The sequence below is a fragment of the Eulemur rufifrons genome, chromosome 7 (assembly GCF_041146395.1).
Source record: "Eulemur rufifrons isolate Redbay chromosome 7, OSU_ERuf_1, whole genome shotgun sequence".
NCBI lineage: Eukaryota > Metazoa > Chordata > Mammalia > Primates > Lemuridae > Eulemur > Eulemur rufifrons.
The window spans coordinates 207472857-207493593 of record NC_090989.1 but is presented as its reverse complement, the minus strand read 5'-3'; the positions used below and the strand labels follow the sequence as shown (position 1 = coordinate 207493593).

Below are 20737 nucleotides of genomic sequence, written 5' to 3'. Positions count from 1 at the left end.
ATTAACTTGTGCAGACAGGTAGAAGTGGTGGAAACAGGAACTAAGCCTAGTATTTAATTCCTGAGCTGCTTCTATCCAAATAAATCAGGTCATGATGGCAATGAAGAAATGTACTGTTAGTGGGAATGACTAAGTGCCCACCCAAATGCCTACCCTTCTTCCATGGTGTAGAGTTGAGGCTGGTAAGTGGCTGCCCAGCCAGGGCACTTCCCACATTCCCTAACATCTACCTGGGGCCATGTGACTCATTTTGCAGATGAAATCAAGCAGAAAGGATGTGTGACATTTCTTGGTTGAGGTGATTAAGGGAGGGGATGTATCTTTTCCACCTGCTCTTAATCCAAGCCCAGGACAATCTTAGAAACCTAGTGTTAAAGATGACAAAGTCTCTGTCCACCTTGGAGCCTCAATAGCTATGTAGAATAGAGTCTGTCATGTAAGACAAAAACAAACTTCCTTTGTTTTAAGCCACTGAAATTATGGAGTTATTTGTTACAGCAGCTAAATGTTATCCTAACTAATACAAACCTAACAAGAAATGCCTAAGATATACATGAAGAAACTTCTGAACGTTTTTAGATGGACATCTGAGATCTGAAGAAATGGATACCATATTTATGGATGAGACAACTGATTACTGCAAAGATACAAGCTTTTCCTTAAATATCTCTAACTTCAATATAATACTTGACTAGGCAACTTCATCATTTATTTAGAAGATTAAGCAAAGAAAATAAAGACATTTTGAAAGGGAATAATGAATGGTGAGGACTTCCTCTATCAGACATCAGATACCAAAGGCTACCATCAGATTTTGATTGAATCAGAAGTGGCCCTGGAACAAAGATGGACAAATAGGTCAGTGGAACAGAACAGATAAATCAGCAACAGCCCCATGTATACATGAGAATTTAGCAAATGACTAAATTTACATTTCAAATTAAGAAAAAATGGACAAATTGAAAAATGTCCAGGTTGAAAAAGGTTGCTAATATCAAATACTGGCAAGAGTGTGGAGAAATGGCTATAACTGTATAATATATTTGATGGTACAGTTTTAAAGGAGGGCTATTTGGCAATACTATTAAAATGTAAAAAGCATGCACCCTTTGATACAGCAATTCCACTTCTTCTTGTCTATCTACACTAGGAATTAATTTACTCACATATACAAAGAACTATATAGAAGGGGTTTCACTGTAGCAATATTGGCAGTAGGAAAACTTGGAAACAACCTAAATGCTCGCCCAAAGGTGAACTGTAGAACACTATGAAGTAATAAAAGAGAATCAAGTGGTTCTTCATGGACTGATGTGGAAATAGGTACGATTCTTAGAGATATGATACATCAAATTTAGAAGAATATTGCAGGACACTACTTAGAATATCGTTTATGTAGGATAAAAAGAAATAAGCCCCACAAAACAAACATTTATTTCTCTCTATACCCATCTATGCCTGTAAGTGCAAGAGAAAGCTAGGAAAGGAGCCAGAACAAAGCAGAGGCAGAGGGAGCCCCGGTGGGTGGGGAAATGGGCCTTGGGGGGGCATGGGGACATTTTTTCCCTTGGTATTGGTTGACTCTTTTACAATGTGAATGTGTCCGCGCATTTTGTAATATAATTTAATAAATTAAAATAGAAAAAGATGTGAGTGCTGAGGCTTCAATCCCAGAGATTTTTACCTGGATGATTTTCATGGGAATTCGTGTTTTTTTGACATCTTGGGTGATTCTGAGCCCAAGGGCCTGAAGAGTGAATTATTAGCTATTGGAGACTATATATTATAGCCCACAATGCAGTATCTTCTGTGTTTCCCACAATATATAATTCCTTCTTAAAATAACAGCATTCTGCTTGCTTCTGCAGCACGTATACTAAGATTGGAAAAATACAGAGGTTAGCATGGGCTCCCAAGACGACACACGATTTGCAAGCATTCCATATTTTGGTTGAGATGGTAAATTTTATGTTATGTGTATTTTACCACAATTAAAAAAATAGCAGTATAAATCATTTAATACCACAGAGAAAGATTTCAATAAACTGGGGCCTTTGTCACTAACTCAAACATCATCAGTCTCTATTTAAATCAATGTTGGCTTTTTTTCCTTTTTGTCTTTCAGAAAAAGCTCTAACTTTTCTCCTCAATAGCATTTTTAGGTGTAGAAAAGTCTCTGGCTGTCTGTAGACACCACCCCACCCCGCCCGCAGCACACCAAGTTTGTGTGTCCCCCGTGGAATCTCTCCCATGTCGGCACTCATCCCTTGAGAGTCTATGCCTTGTCCACTCTGCAGAGAGTCGCCCTGTTGGTCTCAGGGAGCATCCAGCTCTTTCCCCTGTGCTCCCGATTCCATTTCCTTTCCTGCTGGGAGTCAGAACACAAGGAGAAGGGTGTCAGGTCAGATGAACCACAAGAATGACCTTATGAATAGCAAGTGACTCAAATGCTGCTGCAGAAATGCTGTTTTTATTACGGGGTGCTGCCCTGGACCCTGTTACATAATGTATAGTATAAAATCTCCAACATTTTGAATTCTGACACACAGCTGACCTCACGAATCTCAGACAAGCAGCTTTCAGACCGTGGGCATGTACGAGAAAAGCACGTAGGCTGGTTCCTGGCACATAATAAACACGAGTATAAACTGCTGTTATGATGGCACATTTAGCTCGGCCCATTGTGGCTGTTTTGTTCATGGCCCAGAAACCTTTGTTGGATTTAAACATTTTGCACATTTCAACCCAGGTGAAGCAAGCACATCACCCTGCAACTAAGCGCATCAACCTTGAGACCAAGTCACCTTTAAAGCCAGCCTCCCCTGTCTGCTCATTATCTTTGTCTTTTTTGCTTTTCCTACTCCCACCCCCAGCTAGCTAAACACGGTTTCAACATTGTGCTTATCAGCCGGACACTGGAAAAGCTACAGGACATTGCCACAGAGATTGGTGAGTGACCCCCCAAATAAGGGAGGTGTTTGTAGAGCCCCCAGCCGAGCCTGCCCTGGCCCTGCGTGTTGTCGGCATTCCCCCATCTGCTCTCAGAGCCTGGGGCGCCCCCCTTCCTGTGGGGAGCCCAGTTCACAAAGTGAAGGGGGGATGTAAAGTATTGGCTTTAGCTCCCCACTGGTCCTGTGGGCTGGGTGAAGCAGGGACAGAATCAGGCACAAATAGGTTCACTCTCTCCTTTGGTCTGGTGCCTTTGTCCCTAGAATCAGCCCTGCTCATGTGGAGGCCCCCCCAGCTGTCTGGTTGCTTCTGCCACTACCTTCAATAGCAGGATCTGTGTTTGGGACTTCATGTCCTCTGCTCTGCTCCTTGCAGGAGGATAAAAAACGATGCTTACTGGTGGTCGTCAGATTTTAAAAAACGATTTCATCCAGGGTTGCCATGTGTGGTTGTGAAGGTTGTATACTGTACAACCCTAAGAGGCAGGTTTTATATCATAATGTTTCATTATTATGATTTGTTCTGAAATGTTCTTAGTTAATAATGATTATAATATTTCTTTTGGGGCATTTGAATTTTAATAGTTATTAATTTAATAATTAGTAAACTCCTTAACTCAAAGGGATGAGTCTCCAATTATGACAACTCATGAAGACCATGGTGGGCTGTCTGGGGTCGACCTTGTTTCCCTGGGAGAGATTTGGGACAGGAGACAGATGTGGGAGGCGTGGGGCCAATGTAGACACACCATAGAGGTCACTGCCCTCGCACCAATGAATTCTGCTTTTGTTCTGTCTGGATATTGGAAGTAACTTTGAGTAGGACCCAGACATTCTTCAGTGTTTTCCTTACAGTACTAAAATGTGCTTATCCTTCTGAAAAGCAAGTAGTGTCTTTGGACTGAAAGCATCCCCCAGCCTCAAACTATGCTTTAAGATTGCTTGACCCAGAAATGTTGGGTCTAACTTCAGAGCTAAGGCAGTTCACTGAGCAGTTTGTAAACTGCTTGTGGCTTTCATATCTACCTGAAAACTCCCGCACAAGGCAAATTAACACAGAATAGTGGAAAGAACGTTGAACTTGGAGTAAACAGAGTGTGGATGCCCTTGAGCAAGTTACTTAGCTTTTCTGAACCTTAGTTTTCTTGTCTGCAATATGGGAATAATAATATCTACTCCAAAGGTTGCAGGGAGGATTAACACAAGACATTATGTATGTAAATGCTTTATCAATGTTACAATGTTGGACAAATACAAAGGGTTGCTGTGTCTTTGTGCAGGGGACCTGACGCTGAGCAGAGGCAGCATCAGACCTTGCTTTTACAGCCATTAGTCCGGGGGTCTTAAACTTGAGCATATACCACAGAGTCACCAGAAGCATGTTAAAACAGATCACTAGCTGGGCCCTACCTCCAGCATTTCTATTAATAATTCAGGAGGTCTGGGGGGGGGAGGTTGAGAATGTGTATTTCTGACAAATGTCCCAGTGACGCTGATGCTGTGGCTGTGGAGCCCACTTTGAGAACCACTGCACTGAATCTATTTTAATGCATATACTTGTCACTGTGGTCACTCCTAGAAACACATAGAAACCATCATTCACAAATCTCTTAGCACCTCCCAGCATTTGCTCAGGGCTGTTTCTTATTAATGTTTCTAACTGAGGTAATGTGCTGTCCTCTTAAGTGTCTGTTCGGGTAGTACAAGAGCACTGGGAGAACTTCGTGGATAGGGCGGGATTTGGAACCCTGTTCATTAAAAAAAACCTGTTGTTTCCACTGCAGAGTGGACTACAGGGAATAGCGTGAAGATCATACAAGCAGATTTTACCAAAGATGACATCTATGAACATATTAAAGAAAAACTTAAAGGCTTAGAAATTGGAATTTTAGGTAAGTAAATTGCAAAATGCAAAGCTTATTGTAATACATCACTGAAATAATTATCTTAGTGACACTTGGTAATTTCATGGTAGCTGAAACTTAACCCATGACTGTATTTTAAGCTGCAGCATTAAACTGAGTCTTAAAGTTCAATTCTTCAAGAGTTGTTACTAGATTAAAAAGTTTATGTATGGTTTTGAAATGTATCAAACTTACATATTCCAACCTTCCCAACTATATTTTCTGATATTAAAATGAATTTTCCTTCATGGAACTGATGTTGACATTTGGCAGAAGAGGAATCCCAAAAACATTGGCCTAAAGGAATTAGTTTAGTAAACAGACATTGCTGTGATTGATCCATGACATAATGAGTCAGTGTAGTTATTTGAGAATTGACTTTATTTCTTATTCATAAAACATGATAATATTTATTATTTTTTATAGAGATGGGGGTCTCAATATGTTGCCCAAGCTGGACTGGAACCCCTGGGCTCAAACGATCCTCCCACTTCAGCCTCCCTAGAGCCGGGCCTTCAGCTGTGCCACAGTGCCTGGCCTAAAATAATATTTTTCCTGTAATGATTTATAGTCAAAGCCTTTTATAGTCACATACACAGTGTAGTGTTTGTATTGTATATAGAAGAAAGTAAGATTTGATTTCTAAACTTTCCACTGAATTTTAAAAGTAATTACATTTTTACAAATAAAAATGTAAAGCATATCATTGCAGAAAAATTGGAAAGAATAGAGAGACTTACAAAAGAAAAATGAATTTCTTAAAATCCCAATAGGCTGAGATAGTATTTTGGTGCACATCTTTCCAGGTACATACACACATAATTTAAAAACTGGATTATATGTATGTGCTGTTTTGTAATATATATTTTTAAAAAACTTATATCACAAATGTTTTCCCATGTCTTTAAAATTCTAAGCAGCCATGGTTTTTAATGATTGCATTCCATTCCAACATATGACTACACTATGATTCTTTTAAGGTGTCTCCTATTAGCAGACAACATTTTTTCCTTCCAATTTCCTTACCGTTTTCAAATCCTGCTGCGATGAACAACCCTATATATAAATCTTTTTGTACCCCTTTTTGGGAAAATTTCCTACCTGTTCCTCTGACACATTTTTGTTTTGCCTCTTTCTGCCAGTCAACAATGTCGGAATGCTTCCAAACCTTTTTCCAAGCTATTTCCTTAATGCACCGGATGAAATCCAGGTAAACCTGTGCCCTTCTGTGTACGGATTCCTCTCACTGGGTACTGGGCCCTCTGGCTGCATGATCAGCAGGGCCTGGAAAGGAGTGGTGAGAAGCCTGTCTGGCCAAAAGTCTGTATTGCACAGTGTGTGTCTTGAGCTTCCTCTGTCTTTTCACCTTAGTACATAGTCAAGTGTACCACCGCTTTGCATGACCATCTCCAGGATACAAACATCTTCCCCCTTCTCTGCACATCAAAACTTACCTGCCCACTGCCCCATCCCTTTGGGGCTCTATGCTTTTCTTTACAAAGGGGTAATTTTGCGTAACCAATTTAAAGCTGTGGTTGCACTTGAGAGAAGGCCAGTTCTTTGGCTATCTCTGTCGTCCCAGGTAATCAGATCTGTCCAACTTTCAGTGTGAGGGCAGTACATGACACAATCTCTATGGCTGGGGGTGTTGTAAATTCAATGAGTTGGGCACAGACCCATGGCTGCCACTGTTGGTCGTGAGTAAATTTTGTATGCATTTTACAGTCCTTGCGGGCACTATTGGCTGATCCTTCCCCAGGCCCCGATCCATGAAGTCAGGGGTTATACCAATCTGCCCAGGCCATCGTGCTTCCATTCCCCAGCTCTGCAGGTGTTCCTGAGGGCCTGTCCAAGCCCTGAGTCTACTGCATTGGCATATAATGCCATATTGCTGGGAAGCTGCTGCACATCCTCTCCAAACTCCTCTCTGGGACAACATATCTAACCCTGCAGTCTCTGTCTTCCACACTCCCTGTTTCTGGCACAAGTCTGTTTCTCTCCATTAAGCAAGTTCCACGATCGCTCCTCCTTCTCTGTTTATGTTTGCATTTGTGCCTGTGTGTGTGTCTGTCCCTCTTTCCTCGCATGTTGGGTGATTCTAGTAGTTTATTTACCTGGCCTCCATAGCCCAGAGCCTCTATCTTGTGTTATGCAACCATTCATCTTTCTATTCTCTACGCTACTTTGTCCTAGACCTATATAGGCTAACCTCTCTGCCTCCAGCTAGAAATTGAATATCTTCCTTTGAAATATTGTATCTATATTCCCCCCTTAATTTTCAAGGAAACTCTTAACTGACTTCTATTCAAGATCACATACATATAGAATCATAGAATGGATGTCAGATGTTTCCCAATTCCAGTGCGTACTTGTTGAACATCAATTAGGAGCCTAATTTGCAGGCTGACTGAGTGATGGAACCGCTTCGACGTGTACTTTTGCCCACTTCATGGTTACTTAGCACTGATTAATTCTCAGGATAATTTCTCCAATGATCGGGCTGACTTGTGGTTGTGATTACTTATTACAGAGCCTCATCCACTGTAACATCACCTCAGTAGTCAAGGTATGTGATCCATATATGTGCTGAAAGCATTAAGATATAGTAGTGGTTGGAATTTGGGAACTCAGGAGAATTGCCCCCTCTCACTATAAAAGCAGGATTCTTTGAAATTGAACCTCACTTGAGAGGCCATGTAGTGGTCTTTTAGTTGTCTTATTCTGTTTTCATCAAGAAAATACAGTGATGGATTCACTCTCTCTCATATCTGAATCCTATTTCTGCATTCAGTTTTGTCACGTGTCAGGACATATTAGGCTTGATGATGATGAAACTTATTCAGGATTCCAAGGCAACTTTAAAAAAATTAATATCTTCCTCTAGTTTTAGTTTTTGTAAATAGAAGAAAGCTCACTCTGGAAAAATGGCAGGGGGCATGGCTTGGATTTTCTGGACTTTTGCTGTTCAGTAAGTGTTTGTTGAATTGAAGCTCAAGTTCTTCTGTATTCTGACCCCAGCTCAGCTGCTAATGGTTGGCACTGAGCAAGTTATCTAACTCCCTTGAGCTTCAGATTCTGTGTCTGTTATCAAAAGAGTTTTGGACCATGATGTCTTAGGTGCCATTCAGGATCAGCTGCACAAGCATTTGTATCATGACTCCCTCAAAGCTATCCTACACTGTGCCTTTGTGAGAATAAGAAAAAGGGCACCTCCTCTGGCAGACAGTTTAGAAAAAGGTGTCATTTAAGAATGAACACAGCCTGAGGCTGCATGATTTGGTGAGTAGATGACACTTTCATGGGAACAAAATGTTTTCCCTTCCTCGGAGGGGATAGAGCCCCCTACCTCTGCTAGGTACATGGCTTGTGAGTGAGCCCTGAGCTTTCAGCCTGTACTCACCCCAGACCCGGGCACCTTGTGCAGTACACAAAATTTACAACTGTACATGGCAGCCCCAGGGACCACTCTGGGAGGTCAGTGGAACTGCAGCCATGAGTAAGGCCTGATCCTGATTTCAAGGAGCTGGGATGCTGGTTGGAGAGTAGGGGGAGGCTCAGTCTCACTCATCCAGACAACATGGACTGCAGTGGAGGAGGACTGATTTCCCAAAGGAAATCAGGTTACTACCAACATAAGGCAGGGAAATAGATGCTGCATAGACCCCCAAAAACCTGATTTTTTTTTCCAAGTGTATAAGTTGGGCTGACAACAATTATTTTCACCATGGGTTGTTTTTCTGTAAGCATGCTGGTATTTTATAGTTTCCTGCTCAGTTACTATTGGGCACACAAACACACATTCTTTTTATGCTGAGCAATCCATGGCTTTTTAAAGGCCCCAGCTGATGTAATTTTAAGTTTTATATGTCCAACTGTTGTCTGCAGCCTTACCACTAAAATCTTTCAGTTATTTTACATGTTGATCTTTCAGTCTTGGGCTGTTTGATCATGGGAGTTTCCCAAATGTATTTGACAACTCTCTGACTCCTTTAGCAGAGAAATGCTTTGATTTGTTAAAAAAAAAAATTATATATCAGGAGACACTAAGTTCCCTAAGTAACAAAGAAAATAAACTGAAGATTAGCTTCTAAGTATGCCATGCCCCAATTAGCCATGCTGGTTGGAAGCATGATTAACGTCACTTAATTATTTCAAAGGAGCCATCTGGTAGCAGTAGAGCCCTCTATCAAGGGCAGAGATGGGAGAGTATGAGTTTGAGGGCAAAGAGAAGGTGGGATAAGAAACTAAACACTGGGAGCTTTGAGACAGGGACCCACAAAATTCAATGTTGTCTCTCTAATTGGGATCGTTCACTCAACAAAGCCAGTGAATTCAGTAGGGAGACAGAGGAAATGCCATGCGACAGGGCTCAAATGCTACCCTGAGTGAAGTTAGTCAGGAAAGGGCACTGACACAATCTAGTCCCTTGTGCTTCCCTCACCTCCTCAAAATCCAGTGTTTCAGAGGCAGTCCAGTGGGTTCTAGAGAATTCCATGCCCCAGGGCCCCCGGAGCCCCCCATCAGTAAAAACATTACCCGAGGCTCTCTGAGATGGGCCCGGGCCCGCCTGTGAGACAGGGCGGGGGCAGGGACACCGCCTGCTGTGAAGCCACTGCAGAGCCCCTAGACGACATGGAGAAATGGGCAACATTTGTCTTCTGGTCCTGAGTCTCCTCTGTCCCTCTGCTCCTCTCCTTCCATTTGGATCCCCTTTCTCAAGCCTGTGCCTAGGACAGGGCCAGGTCCCAGTCATGCTTCAGAGAACAGTCCAGTCCATGGGATTGCCTCTTCATTCATAAAATGTGCCTTGTAATTCTGGAATGAAAAGGTCTTTTAGAGGGATATTTAGGTCCGGAAGTGTTAGGGAAGACCTTTTGAAGGTGTGGCAGGCTGGGAGGGAAGGGGCTTCTCAACCCTTCCCAATGTAATTCCAATGGACAGGCTTGGCCACATGGTCTGTCTACGAGCTGTTTCTCAGCCCACCTGCCGGCTGCATGTGCTGCTGCAGTTGAACTGGGGAGATGTCCTTCTCTGCCTCATACCTTGTCCACGAGATGCTCGTAGATTCTTGTTAGGATTCCAGATAGTCCCTCAGTTCTGACTCATGGCCAGACAGACTCCTTTTGCCTGTCACACAGAATAAAGACTATCTTGGGAACCTCAGTGTGGATCCCATGGCCATAAACCAATTCCCACAAGTTTTCACTGCCCCCATTTTCCAGGATGACTTTAGCTTCAAGAGGAAGAATCCAGAGGCCTCTGAACAGTTTGCCATCTGTCTAGGCTGCCTCCTATGGGTTCCAGCCAGACTCTGGGGTTGCCAGAATGACCTCCAATGAATATTGGTTATTGTTGAGGCCATCTGAGAAGATTAAGCTCTCTCCCCCCAGCTCCCTCCAGCATTTCCTTCTCTAAGTCCCTGCCCATTGCCACTTAGTTCCTTTATCAGGGCTTAACTTCGGCCTTCTCTTGTAGATGACACAGCTAATTCTGAAACACATGGAATCAAGGTAAGGTCTTTCTTTGAAAAAGCGTGGAGCAGCACGGCCTCCCTGCCTGGCAGTCAGCTAACGCAGGGACTGGGGAGATGGGGTTCTTTTGGCTGCTGCTTTGACAAAGGATACAAACTATGATGAAAGGACATGGAGAGATTATGGGGAAAAAAAGTAACATTCTGAGCCAGGCCAGCTCAGCAAACAGACTAGCATATTTGAAGGTCAAATGTAACAGATATTGGAAGGAGGAAGAGAACAGCAAGTTTCAGCACACACTGGATTAAAAAAAATTAACTCGTGTTGAGCATAAAAGAAAACTTCAGAAGCTGGCCTGAGACCAAGACCATCTCATTGTTATTATGGATTTCAGCTTTTGTCAGAATGAATACTCCAATTTAGTGGTAAAAATCTCCACCCTATCAGTTTCTCCATTTATTCCATGTTTATATCACCCTATTACAAGGCCCATTTGGGAGCTCAGGTGGTATTCATTAAAAGCAAACGGTTGATAGTTTTATCTTCCCTAGAGGAAGAAGGGGCTTGGCCTTGTATTCTAATTTGCAGACCCCCTCCCCCCACATTGAAACCATCTAATTGGGAAGGATTAAGGATATTGAATTTCAAAAGGAAAAGTAAGGCCCCTGGAGACGGGTGTAGGGGGTGTCTGTGTGAGCAGATGCTGGACTGTCAAATTCCACCCACGACAGGATTCCACCATATGACATCTGTCCTGCTGTGGGTCATCTTTGTGAGTCTGAGGGGACCTGCAGCTCACGTGGTCACATTTAAGGGAGGAGGATCTCTTCCCCCTTAAATCTGTCTGAGCTGAGCTGGTTATCCGGTATTTTGGCTGGGAGACCCTCTGTCGTAGCAAAGCCTCTGTTTCCAGGAACATGCCCTTGATGTCACATGACTGCCAAGAGACATCACAGTGTGGTGTCCTGGAGAACGCATCAGAAGTTCCACTCAGTTCTTGGAAGCAGAGCACTAGCACGTGTGGAAGCCTAGAGGGTGGAGTTTGACAGCATTCACATGTTTTCTTTCTACTCAAAGTGGGATTGGCGGCAAAGCAATGGAAACTTTGCTTCTTTGCCTTTTAGGCAAAAAGGTCTCATCCTGAACATTTCTTCTGGGGTAGCCCTCTTTCCTTGGCCACTGTACACCTTGTACTCGGCTTCCAAGGTGAGTGATATCATGTGGCCCAAGCTCTTCCTTCTTCCTCTTATTGTTTGCAGTTGGCATTTTTCTTTGGATCACCTGGTAAGTGGATGGGGAGGTTTGTCTGCAGCACCCTTCTATGTGCAGGGAGTCCGGGTGCGGATTAGTGACAGGTGCCACCTCTGGGCACATTGAGCCCGGCAGCCTCACAGCCTGGCAGGGCGGGATTCTGTCCCCACTCGCCTGCTGGACTGGGGGCCTGTCCCTCTTCCTGCTGACAAGTAACACTGAAGCTTCCTCCCTGACCTGGAGGCCTTGCCGGCTGTCCTTTGCCCTAGTTATAAAAACAACCCTAGGAGGAGGGAGCGCTTTACGAGGGAGTCCTTCTCCAGCAGGCTATGCTGTATGCAGTGGCCCTAGGGATATATTTATCTCAAAATGTATCTTCCCATTGAGGGAAGGCGCTCTTCCCAGATAGAGAAATGAAGCTCAGATTCCCACCAAGACAAGCTGTTCCCCCTACTTTCTTTCCTCCCCCCACCCTGCTTTATTAGAGCACCTTTGACAAATAAAAATCGTATATATTGACAGTGTACAATGTGATATTTTGACATATATGTACATTGTGAATTGATTAAATCAAGCTAATTAACATATCCATGACTTCACATACTTATTTTTTAGTGTGTGGTGAGAACATTTAAGATCTGCTCTCTTAGTCATTTTCAAGTATATGATACATTATTGTTAACTATGTCACATGCTGTGCGGTAGTGCTCCAGAACTTATTCATCCTACAAAGGGTAACTTTGTACCCTTCGATTCACAGCTTCCCACTGTATTTTAATGTAAAGCAGGAAGCAGGTAGTGCCTCTGCGGTGCCCCCTGAAATCTGAGAGAGTTGGTTCTGACAAGGAAGCAAACTCTGGGGCCTTAGGTGTTTCTTCTTCTTGCTCCAGGCTTTTGTGTGCACGTTTTCCAAGGCACTGCAAGTGGAATATAAAGCGAAAGGGATCATCATCCAGGTGAGGTGGACAGTTGTGTGTCCTCGGGAACGGGCACTCTGGACCCCCTGGAGCTGGGGCCACTGCCTCCCGCAGGACTGGCTGTGCATGTGTGGCCAGCAGGGAGATGGGCTGGGTGACAGTATGTGGGTTCCTGTGACAGTTGCCAGGGCAGCTGCAGCCACCTTGGTACTGCCTGCTGCTGTGGCTTCTGCTGCCCTCCCCCGTGCCCAGCGCTCAGAAAATACTGTGGACCCTTTTTCCACCTGATGCTGCATCAAAACGGAAATTGGGGTCTTGCCTTTTCCTCTCTGCCCTAGGTATGGCACACAGGCTTATGTGGGAGGAATTGTGGAGAAGAAACAAACAAAATAAAACAAAACTGGGCACGTGGTCCATGCTGGAAAGAGGGGAAGGGCTCGTAGCTGGGGAGGGGGTTTTCCCCTTGGGGCTGTTGATCTGTGATGGGCCACAGAGATCTCCACACCCTGGTTCCTGGGCAGTCGGGGAAGGGGTGCTGTTTCCCCTTCCAGCTATAATGGCAGAGCCACCATGGAGATCACCTGTCCTCACCTAAATAGAGTTGGCTTGTCTATATATAGTCTGAGCAACGTGATGTTCTGAAGTGTCAGTGATTTACTTGTGCTTGGTTCAGCCACAGAGTTAGAGTTAAGCAGAGTCTGGAACCTAGAATAAACAGAGGTTTTTTGGTTTTGTTATTGTTGTTTGGGAAAAAGTGTTATGATATACTATTAGAAATGAAAAAGGCACAAAGTTATATCTTTAAAATTACTGCTACACACATTGCAATTAAAATGTCCAGGTGGAAAAGTATTTTACGTGGCTGTTGCTATAAACTAACCAACTACAGGACAAAGCTTATTAAATAGGTAGAGATGAGTTAGTGGTAGGAATTTGGCCAATAACAGCATTTTCCCAGCCTAGTGGGTGACTGTAAGCAGCCATGTCATCGTGCCACAGTCCCTTTCTCTGCCCTGCTGAACCAGTCTCACCCATCAGAAGTTTCTTCCCCCTTCCATGTTGTGTTTTCCATTCTGCAACTTCAGCTGAAGTTGGAACTTCCCTTTTGCAACAGTGCTACTGTGCACAGGTTAAGTTTGCTGCAGTAAAAAGTAACCCCTAAAATTTCAGTAGCTTAAGACAACAAAGTCTTATTTTGCATTCATGCTACACGTTCATTGTGAACTGGCAGGAGATATTAGCTTGTTGCAGTGATGCAGGGACCTGGGGTGATGGAGCAGCCGCCATCCTGCTTATTGTCAGTTGACACCAAAGAGGAGGAGTTCTAGAGGATGTTGCTTTGACAATTGAGTACTCTGGCCCTGAAATGACATGTCACTTTTGCTCATAACTCATTGGCCAAATATGGTTACATGGTCCCACCCAGCCATAGGGATCGAGCAAGTACAATTCTATCATGTGCCTGGAAGAAGAAAAACAGAAATCCTTGGTGATTTCTAAACATGAATGATTACCACAGCCACCTGCTTCCTAGCCATGGGGCACCCTTAGCATTATCTTGCTCTTGATCATCGTGGGCCACTCAGCAAGTAAGAGAAAGGGTGACCTTTCAAAAACCTAGTGGCCTCTCCAAATGCACACACAATGGGTGCACAATAAACATTTATTAAATGAATGAGGAAGTATGTACTATAGACTTGGGTTTGAATTTCATCTGAGTGGTCTCAGACAGCCTGCTTAAACTCTGTGTGCCTCAGTTTTCCCATCCGTAAAAGAAGTTTATAACACTTGCATACCTCTCTGGGTTGTAGTAAAGATCTATTGAATAAGTGTACAAGTTTAAACAATATTTATTGAGTCCCTGTTTTGTACTTAAAAGTGTTTTGTCAACCATGACTTATGTAGGAATGAAAATACTTATTATTTCCCTATCCGGAAACCATAGTTGAGAATGCATACTCCTTATGTGTCTCAAAGAGTAACTCTTTGAGAGCCCCGAAGAAAAGTGTTATGCAAATGAACCACAGCATTAATTTCCATAACAATCAATTCAACTGGATTAATTGGCTCATAATTGAATTCAATTATGAAACAATGTAATTTCAAATGTGATGTGAAGAAAAATAAAACCAAGAAAACTAGCATGAATATTTTTTCTTTCTAAAGATGCCCAGGTCTCTGTATCTGAGAATGAGGTAATAAATCCCTATTATGAATCCTCATGCCAGACCACAATGTGGTTAGACCACAGGTAGAAACACGGTGTTGGATTTTTAGGGCACAATGTGTGGTTACTTATTTTTATTACCACACAGAAAAAGGTTATGAGGTATGTACCACTCTTGGTTCCTAACTGAAGTGTGAAAGTGAGAATCCAACATACTTTAAGTTGCTCCAACTGTAGTTACATGTATTAGAAATAAACTTCTGAGATAGAGTTGCCAGATTAAATACAGGACATCAGTTAACGTTGGAATTTCAGATGAGTACGAGTAGTTTTTAGTAAAAGTCAAAAGATTTGTTTGTTCTGAAGAGAAACCAGAGCATACGAATAGTTTTTAGTATGAGTCCATCCCATGCAATACTTAGGACATAATGATGCTGAAATTTTTTTCATTGTTTAAACTACAAATTTATCTGGGTGTTCTTTCTCCTGCATTTTTATTTGCTAAGTCTTGCAACCCTGTTCTGAGAGACAACTCATGTTCTCTCAGTTGCCCTGTGGGCGGGGGGAGGGCATTTGGGCCATCCGGTGTTGGGTGGTTGAAGTCTCATCTTGAGAAACCAAACTTTCAGACTTCCAGCTCTGAGCCAGTTCTGTGTCTTTTACCATTTAGGATCTCAAAACTTTCTACAGAAAGGGAAGAGTCAGGAAATGGTGGGATGGTAAAATGAGTGTTGATCTCTCAGGTTTGTTTCCTGTGCCGTGGTCTTTATTTCCCATTGTAGGTGCTGACTCCATATGCAATTTCGACCGCAATGACGAAGCATCTAAACACCAATGTGATAACCAAGACTGCCGAGGAGTTTGTTAAAGAATCACTGAACTACGTCACGATTGGAGATGAGACCTGTGGCTGCCTTGCCCATGAAATCTTGGTAATTGAGAACTTCTTCTGTTCTTGAAGCAAGGGAGGGAGGGAGTGCAGGCGGCCCTAGCAGGGCTTGGCTAGTTCTTCCTTGCTGTTGGGGTGCTCAGCGATTCTCTCATGCAGGATGGGTTGACACCAAGGAGTAACATAGCATGGGCAAGGAGTAGGTGGCGAGGGGGGAGAAGCAGGACACCTGGGTGTCAGCCCACGAGTAATGCGAAGCCGTCAAATCTCATCCTTGGCTGCCTCACTCCTCCACTCAGAAAGGAAGGTGGGTCTCAGGAGCTCTTGGGCAGGGGAGACAGACACCTGAAGCTTCCTTGTGGGGGCTGCTGTCTTCCTTGGCCCTCTGTTCTAGTAAATGTTTAATGACTAGCCCTCCAGGGAAAAAAACCAAACCAAACCAAACCTCTTTAATTTACAAACCAGCATTTCTTGATTTCCACAGTGTAAATCCTCCCACCGTGGCTGATTTTAAGCTACCAACATGTCAGTGCACGTGAATCAAGGAGGTAGGAGTGTGCACGATGGGCTCTGTGAGCAAGTTCCAGCCAGCTTCGTTACCACGGACTCCACCAAAGGTGGAAATAAGGTTCAGTGGCATATGGCACAAGAAGTTCTCACCTTTCCTAGGCTGCTTTTAAAGCAAACACCAACATGAAACAAAGGTAGACTTGAGGATTTCCACGCTCATACTGAAACAAACACAATGTCAACGTAGTTCTGTTCTCAGCTCCCACAAAAAATTTTCCTCAGCCATCATCTGTCAGCTTTCTCCTCTACCTTATAGGCTTTTCTACTGTGGGAATTAGATCTCTTACATCCGCCCCCCCCTCCTTCCTCTCTCCTTTCTCTTCTCTCTTCCTCTCTCCTCTCTCTGTCTCCTCCTCTCCCTTTCTCTCTCCTCTCTCTTCGTCCCTCCACTTTCCTCTCTCCTTCTCTCTTTTTCACAGATGCTAGAAGGATTCGTGATCAATGCACTACAGTCTCCCAAAGCATTCCTTTACCTCCTGGGTCTCACAAAGACTCTACTAGGAGATATTAGACTTTCTTACATTATCACTTGCTATTTTTACTGTAGAACCTCAACAACATCCAGAATTGCCTTAGCAATGTGCAGAATCACCAACTTAACTCATACCACAAGGTGGACATGCAGAAAGAATATAAGATCTTTATTTTCTTGGCCAGGCACGGTGACTCATGCCTGTAATCCTAGCACTCTGGGAGGCCGAGGCGGGAGGATCGCTTGAGCTTGAGTTTGAGACCAGCCTGAGCAAGAGCGAGAACCCATCTCTACTGAAAAAATAGAAAAAAGTTAGCCGGGCATGGTGGTGCCTGCCCAGCTACTCCAGAGGCTGAGGCAGGAGGATCGCATGAGCCCAGAAATTGGAGGTTGCAGTGAACTATGAGGATGCCACTGCACTCTACCTGGGGCAACAGAGCAAGACTCTGTCTCAAAGAAAAAAAAAAAAAAAATTTCCTTAGGGCTGATGCTACTGAGGGTGTCAAAGGAGTTTAAAGGGACTGCTTTGGTGTCTGAGAAAACTTCGTGTGTTGAGAAAGTATCATAAGACCCTTAAACTTCAGCAGGTACTTAAAAGATTTTGGGACTTCATTTCAGTAGTCAGAAAAACTATTTTCAAAGACCATGAATATGAACTGATGTGCTTGAGTTGCAGGCCTTCCATGCTCTTCTTTCCTCCCAGACACTCTCATTTTTTGTCTGTTGAAGGCGGGCTTTCTGAGCCTGATCCCCGCCTGGGTCTTCTACAGCGGCGCCTTCCAGAGGTTGCTGCTGACGCGCTACGCGGATTACCTGAAGCGGAACGCCCGGGCCAGGTAGCCACGGCCGCGGGCCACACGTGGAATCCAGCGTGGTTCTTCTTCCCCAGTTCCGCGTGGCTGAAGAGGACCGGAGGAGCAGACCAGCACCCTTCACCCCCTACCCCGAGCCGGAGGGGGATGGTGCCACAAAGACTTAGAATATACATTTTTTTGCCGCTTTACTTGAACCTGTAGATCTTTGGGAAAGCTGTTTTGTAAAACCATGTGTTGTGCCATGGGGTTTTAGGGTTTGGTGTGTGAGGAGATGAAGGTGTCTACGGTTAAAATTGGAGGAATTTCTATAGTGAGCTTATTATATAAATGTGGTGAGATGAAACTTCTGATGCTTGGAATATTGAGAACAATTATACCTACTAAGCTAGTTTTTTTGTTGTGGTGGTGGTGTTTTGAAACAGGGTCTCACTCTGTCGCTCAGGCTGGAATGCAGTGGCATCATCGTGGCTCACTGCAACCCCAACTACTGGGCTCAAACTATCTTCCCCCTCTGCCTCCAACACCGAGTAGCTGGGATTATAGGCGGGCCGCCATGCTTAGCTACTTTTTAAAATTTTTTGTAGAGATGGGGGTTTTACTTATTGCCCAGGCTGGTCTCAAACTCCTGGCCTGAAGCAATCCTCCCACCTTGGCCTCCCAAAGTTCTGGGATTACAAGCTTGAGCCACCGCCCCTAGCCTAGTAAGCTGCTTTTATAGCTATGTTTGTAGAAGTTGAAACTTGAAAGAATATCTGAGGTCGCTAGATTTTTCTCAAGATTTCTGTAGTCCCGGAGCGCTCACTGGTTCTCAAACTGGGTTCCTCAGAGGCCCAGGAAGCTGGGTGAGGAAAGCATTGGGCAGCAGCTACAGCAGGCCGGTTCCTGGTCTCCCTCCTCCCTCATTTTCAATGAATGCAGCACCAGCTTTATCTATGCCATTTATATTTGGGGTTCTATTAAGATTGTAAAAACAAAAACATGCAAGGATATGTTATTAAAAATAGTTTAAAAACCGAGAAACTCTCTGCACCACTGAACGTTTCCCCTGAGCGCCAGCCCCGAGCCCCTCGCCACTAGGGCGGCGTTCAGCCCCGGAGATCCAAGGGCGTGGTGGGGGGAGGGGGCGTGGTGGGGGGAGAGGGGCGCGGGGGCGGCCGGGGGTGGAGTCTGGGCGCGGAGGCCGGGCTGTGGCCTAGGGCCGGGGGCGCCACGCCGCGGTCAATGGCGACTTGGCGGGCAGGACCCGGGCTGCGCAGCCGCGGACTTCCAGGAACTGCCGAGAGGGCGGCGGCTGACGGGGCCCAGCTGTAGCCGCCGCCCTTGTCCTCGCCCTCCTGGCTCCAGGGACCCACCCGCTATGGCCACCAAGGCTCGGTTTATGTATGATTTTGCTGCCGAACCTGGAAATAATGAATTGACGGTCAGTGAAGAAGTCATCACGATTACAAATGCGGATGCTGGTGGAGGTGGCTGGAAGGAAAGAACAGCAAAGAAGGCGGGCTTGTTCCCACAGACTACGTGGAAATTTACCCAATGATGGAAAAGATCCGTTTCCTTGAGGAAACTAACTCAGTGGCTGATCAAGCCTTCCTTAATTTCCTGTCGCTAAATACAGCTCAAGCCAATTCGTCAGCTGCCAATAGCAATAACCAGGTCGGCGGTGGTGATGACCCCTGCTCAGCCTGGAGTGCCTCTAAATCGGGGAACTGGGAGAGCTCGGATGGTTAGGGGGCCACGGCCAGAGGGGGCTGGCACCCAAAAAAACACTCCCAACAACTGAGACACTGCCTTTGGCCACCCACAGACCTACCAAGGTCCAGCAACTGGTGGCGATGATGACTAGGATGAAGTCTGGGATGACCCTGAGTCCACCTCTCCTTACTTTTAAGGATTCAGAATCAGCTGAAGCAGGAGTCGGTCAGCAGGGAACAGTCGCGTTGGTGCATCTTCCATGAAGCTACCACTTAACAAATTTCCTGGATTTGCAAAACCAGGAACATTCCAATCCCTTCTCCTCCAGACAAACAAGTCACAGGCTGCTTTGAAGAGGAATTTATCAAAATGCACATGGAGAGACTTTAGGCCTGGGTGACCAGAATGTGTCAGCATCCCGTCATCTCAGAAATGGAGGTTTTTCAGCAGTTCCTGAATTTCTGAGATGAGAAGGAATGGAAAACTGGAAAGAGAAAGGCCGAGAAAGATGAGCTGGCAGGAGTTCTGATGTTTTCCACCATGGAACCAGAGACACCTGACTTGGACTTAATAGAAATAGAGCAGAAGTGCGATGCTGTTGGGAAGTTCCCCAAGGCCATGGATGGTGGCCTGAAGGTGCTGCTGACTGTGGCGCAGGAGCACTGGAAGTGGTGCCCAGGACCATTTCCCAACGAATATCAGAAGATAGGAAAGGCCTTGCAGAGTTTAGCAAAAGTGTTTAGTTCTAGTGGCAATCAAGGTGAAACCAATCTCAATGATGCAGTAACAGAAGCAGGAAAGACTTAGGAAGAAATTGCCAGTCTCTTGGCAGAATAGCCAAAGAAAGATCTCCGTTTCCTGATGGAATGTAATCATGAGTACAGAGGTTTTCTTGGCTGCTTCCCTGATAGCATTGGCACCCACAAGGGAGCAATAGAAAAAGTGAAAGAAAGTGATGAACTAGTTGCAACTAGCAAAATCACCCCACAAGACAAACAGAACCTGGTGAAACTAGTCAGCACCATGTCTTATGCATTGCAAGGTGAGCTGAATCACTTTCACAGTAATCGGATCTACGATTACAACAGCATCATTTGCCTGTACCTGGAGCAGCAAGTGCACTTTTACCAAACAATTGCAGAAAAGTTGAGGCAGCCCCTCAGCCGATTTCTTGTTATGTAGAACAGAATAAAACAGAATATGAAGAAAATTCTGAAGTGCTTCTTTCTGACTTGGGGCAATGCAATTCAAAATTGATTTTTTTTTCTCTATTATCACAAAGAAAAAAAAAGGAAAGAAAGAAAACTAAAAAGAAATAGAATTGCAAAAAACTGCATTTATTTTACTAACTAGCCTAAAGGCATCAATTATTAGGGATGGTCTTCTTTTGTTTTTTTCCATAACTATTATTTAAACCATTATTTCCATTATTTAAATGGAAATTGTCTCTATTTTTGGAAAGTACTTAAAGTTAGCAGAATTTTGAATGGAAAATTAAGGGTTTCCTCCTACTGATACATAGAACCATAATTTACAAGTCACCTACAATCTTCAAGTTCTTCCCCAATGTCAGATAATTAATTACTGATTGCTTTCTCAAAAATATGAAATATGCCAGAATAAAAAAATACGTATGTTTGT

The 20737-nt window shown here is 44.2% G+C and overlaps 1 protein-coding gene and 2 pseudogenes across 1 annotated transcript in view; all 3 read left to right on the top strand.

Moving 5' to 3' along the window:
* The window catches only part of HSD17B3 (hydroxysteroid 17-beta dehydrogenase 3), a 49405-nt gene extending 31974 nt beyond the window's left edge, over positions 1–17431 (top strand). Inside the window, exons 3-11 of the mRNA XM_069474056.1 lie at positions 2874–2949; positions 4733–4840; positions 5995–6062; positions 7383–7418; positions 10328–10362; positions 11448–11529; positions 12465–12530; positions 15441–15590; positions 17319–17431. Coding sequence (XP_069330157.1) covers positions 2874–2949; positions 4733–4840; positions 5995–6062; positions 7383–7418; positions 10328–10362; positions 11448–11529; positions 12465–12530; positions 15441–15590; positions 17319–17429 — 732 coding nt within the window. The 3' untranslated portion in view covers positions 17430–17431. The remainder of the gene's footprint in view (positions 1–2873; positions 2950–4732; positions 4841–5994; positions 6063–7382; positions 7419–10327; positions 10363–11447; positions 11530–12464; positions 12531–15440; positions 15591–17318) is intronic.
* A 1330-nt stretch (positions 17432–18761) lies between these two features.
* LOC138385928 (sorting nexin-9 pseudogene) lies at positions 18762–19400 on the top strand (annotated as a pseudogene).
* An 8-nt stretch (positions 19401–19408) lies between these two features.
* On the top strand, positions 19409–20278 carry LOC138387159 (sorting nexin-9 pseudogene; annotated as a pseudogene).
* The last annotated feature ends 459 nt before the right edge of the window (positions 20279–20737 follow it).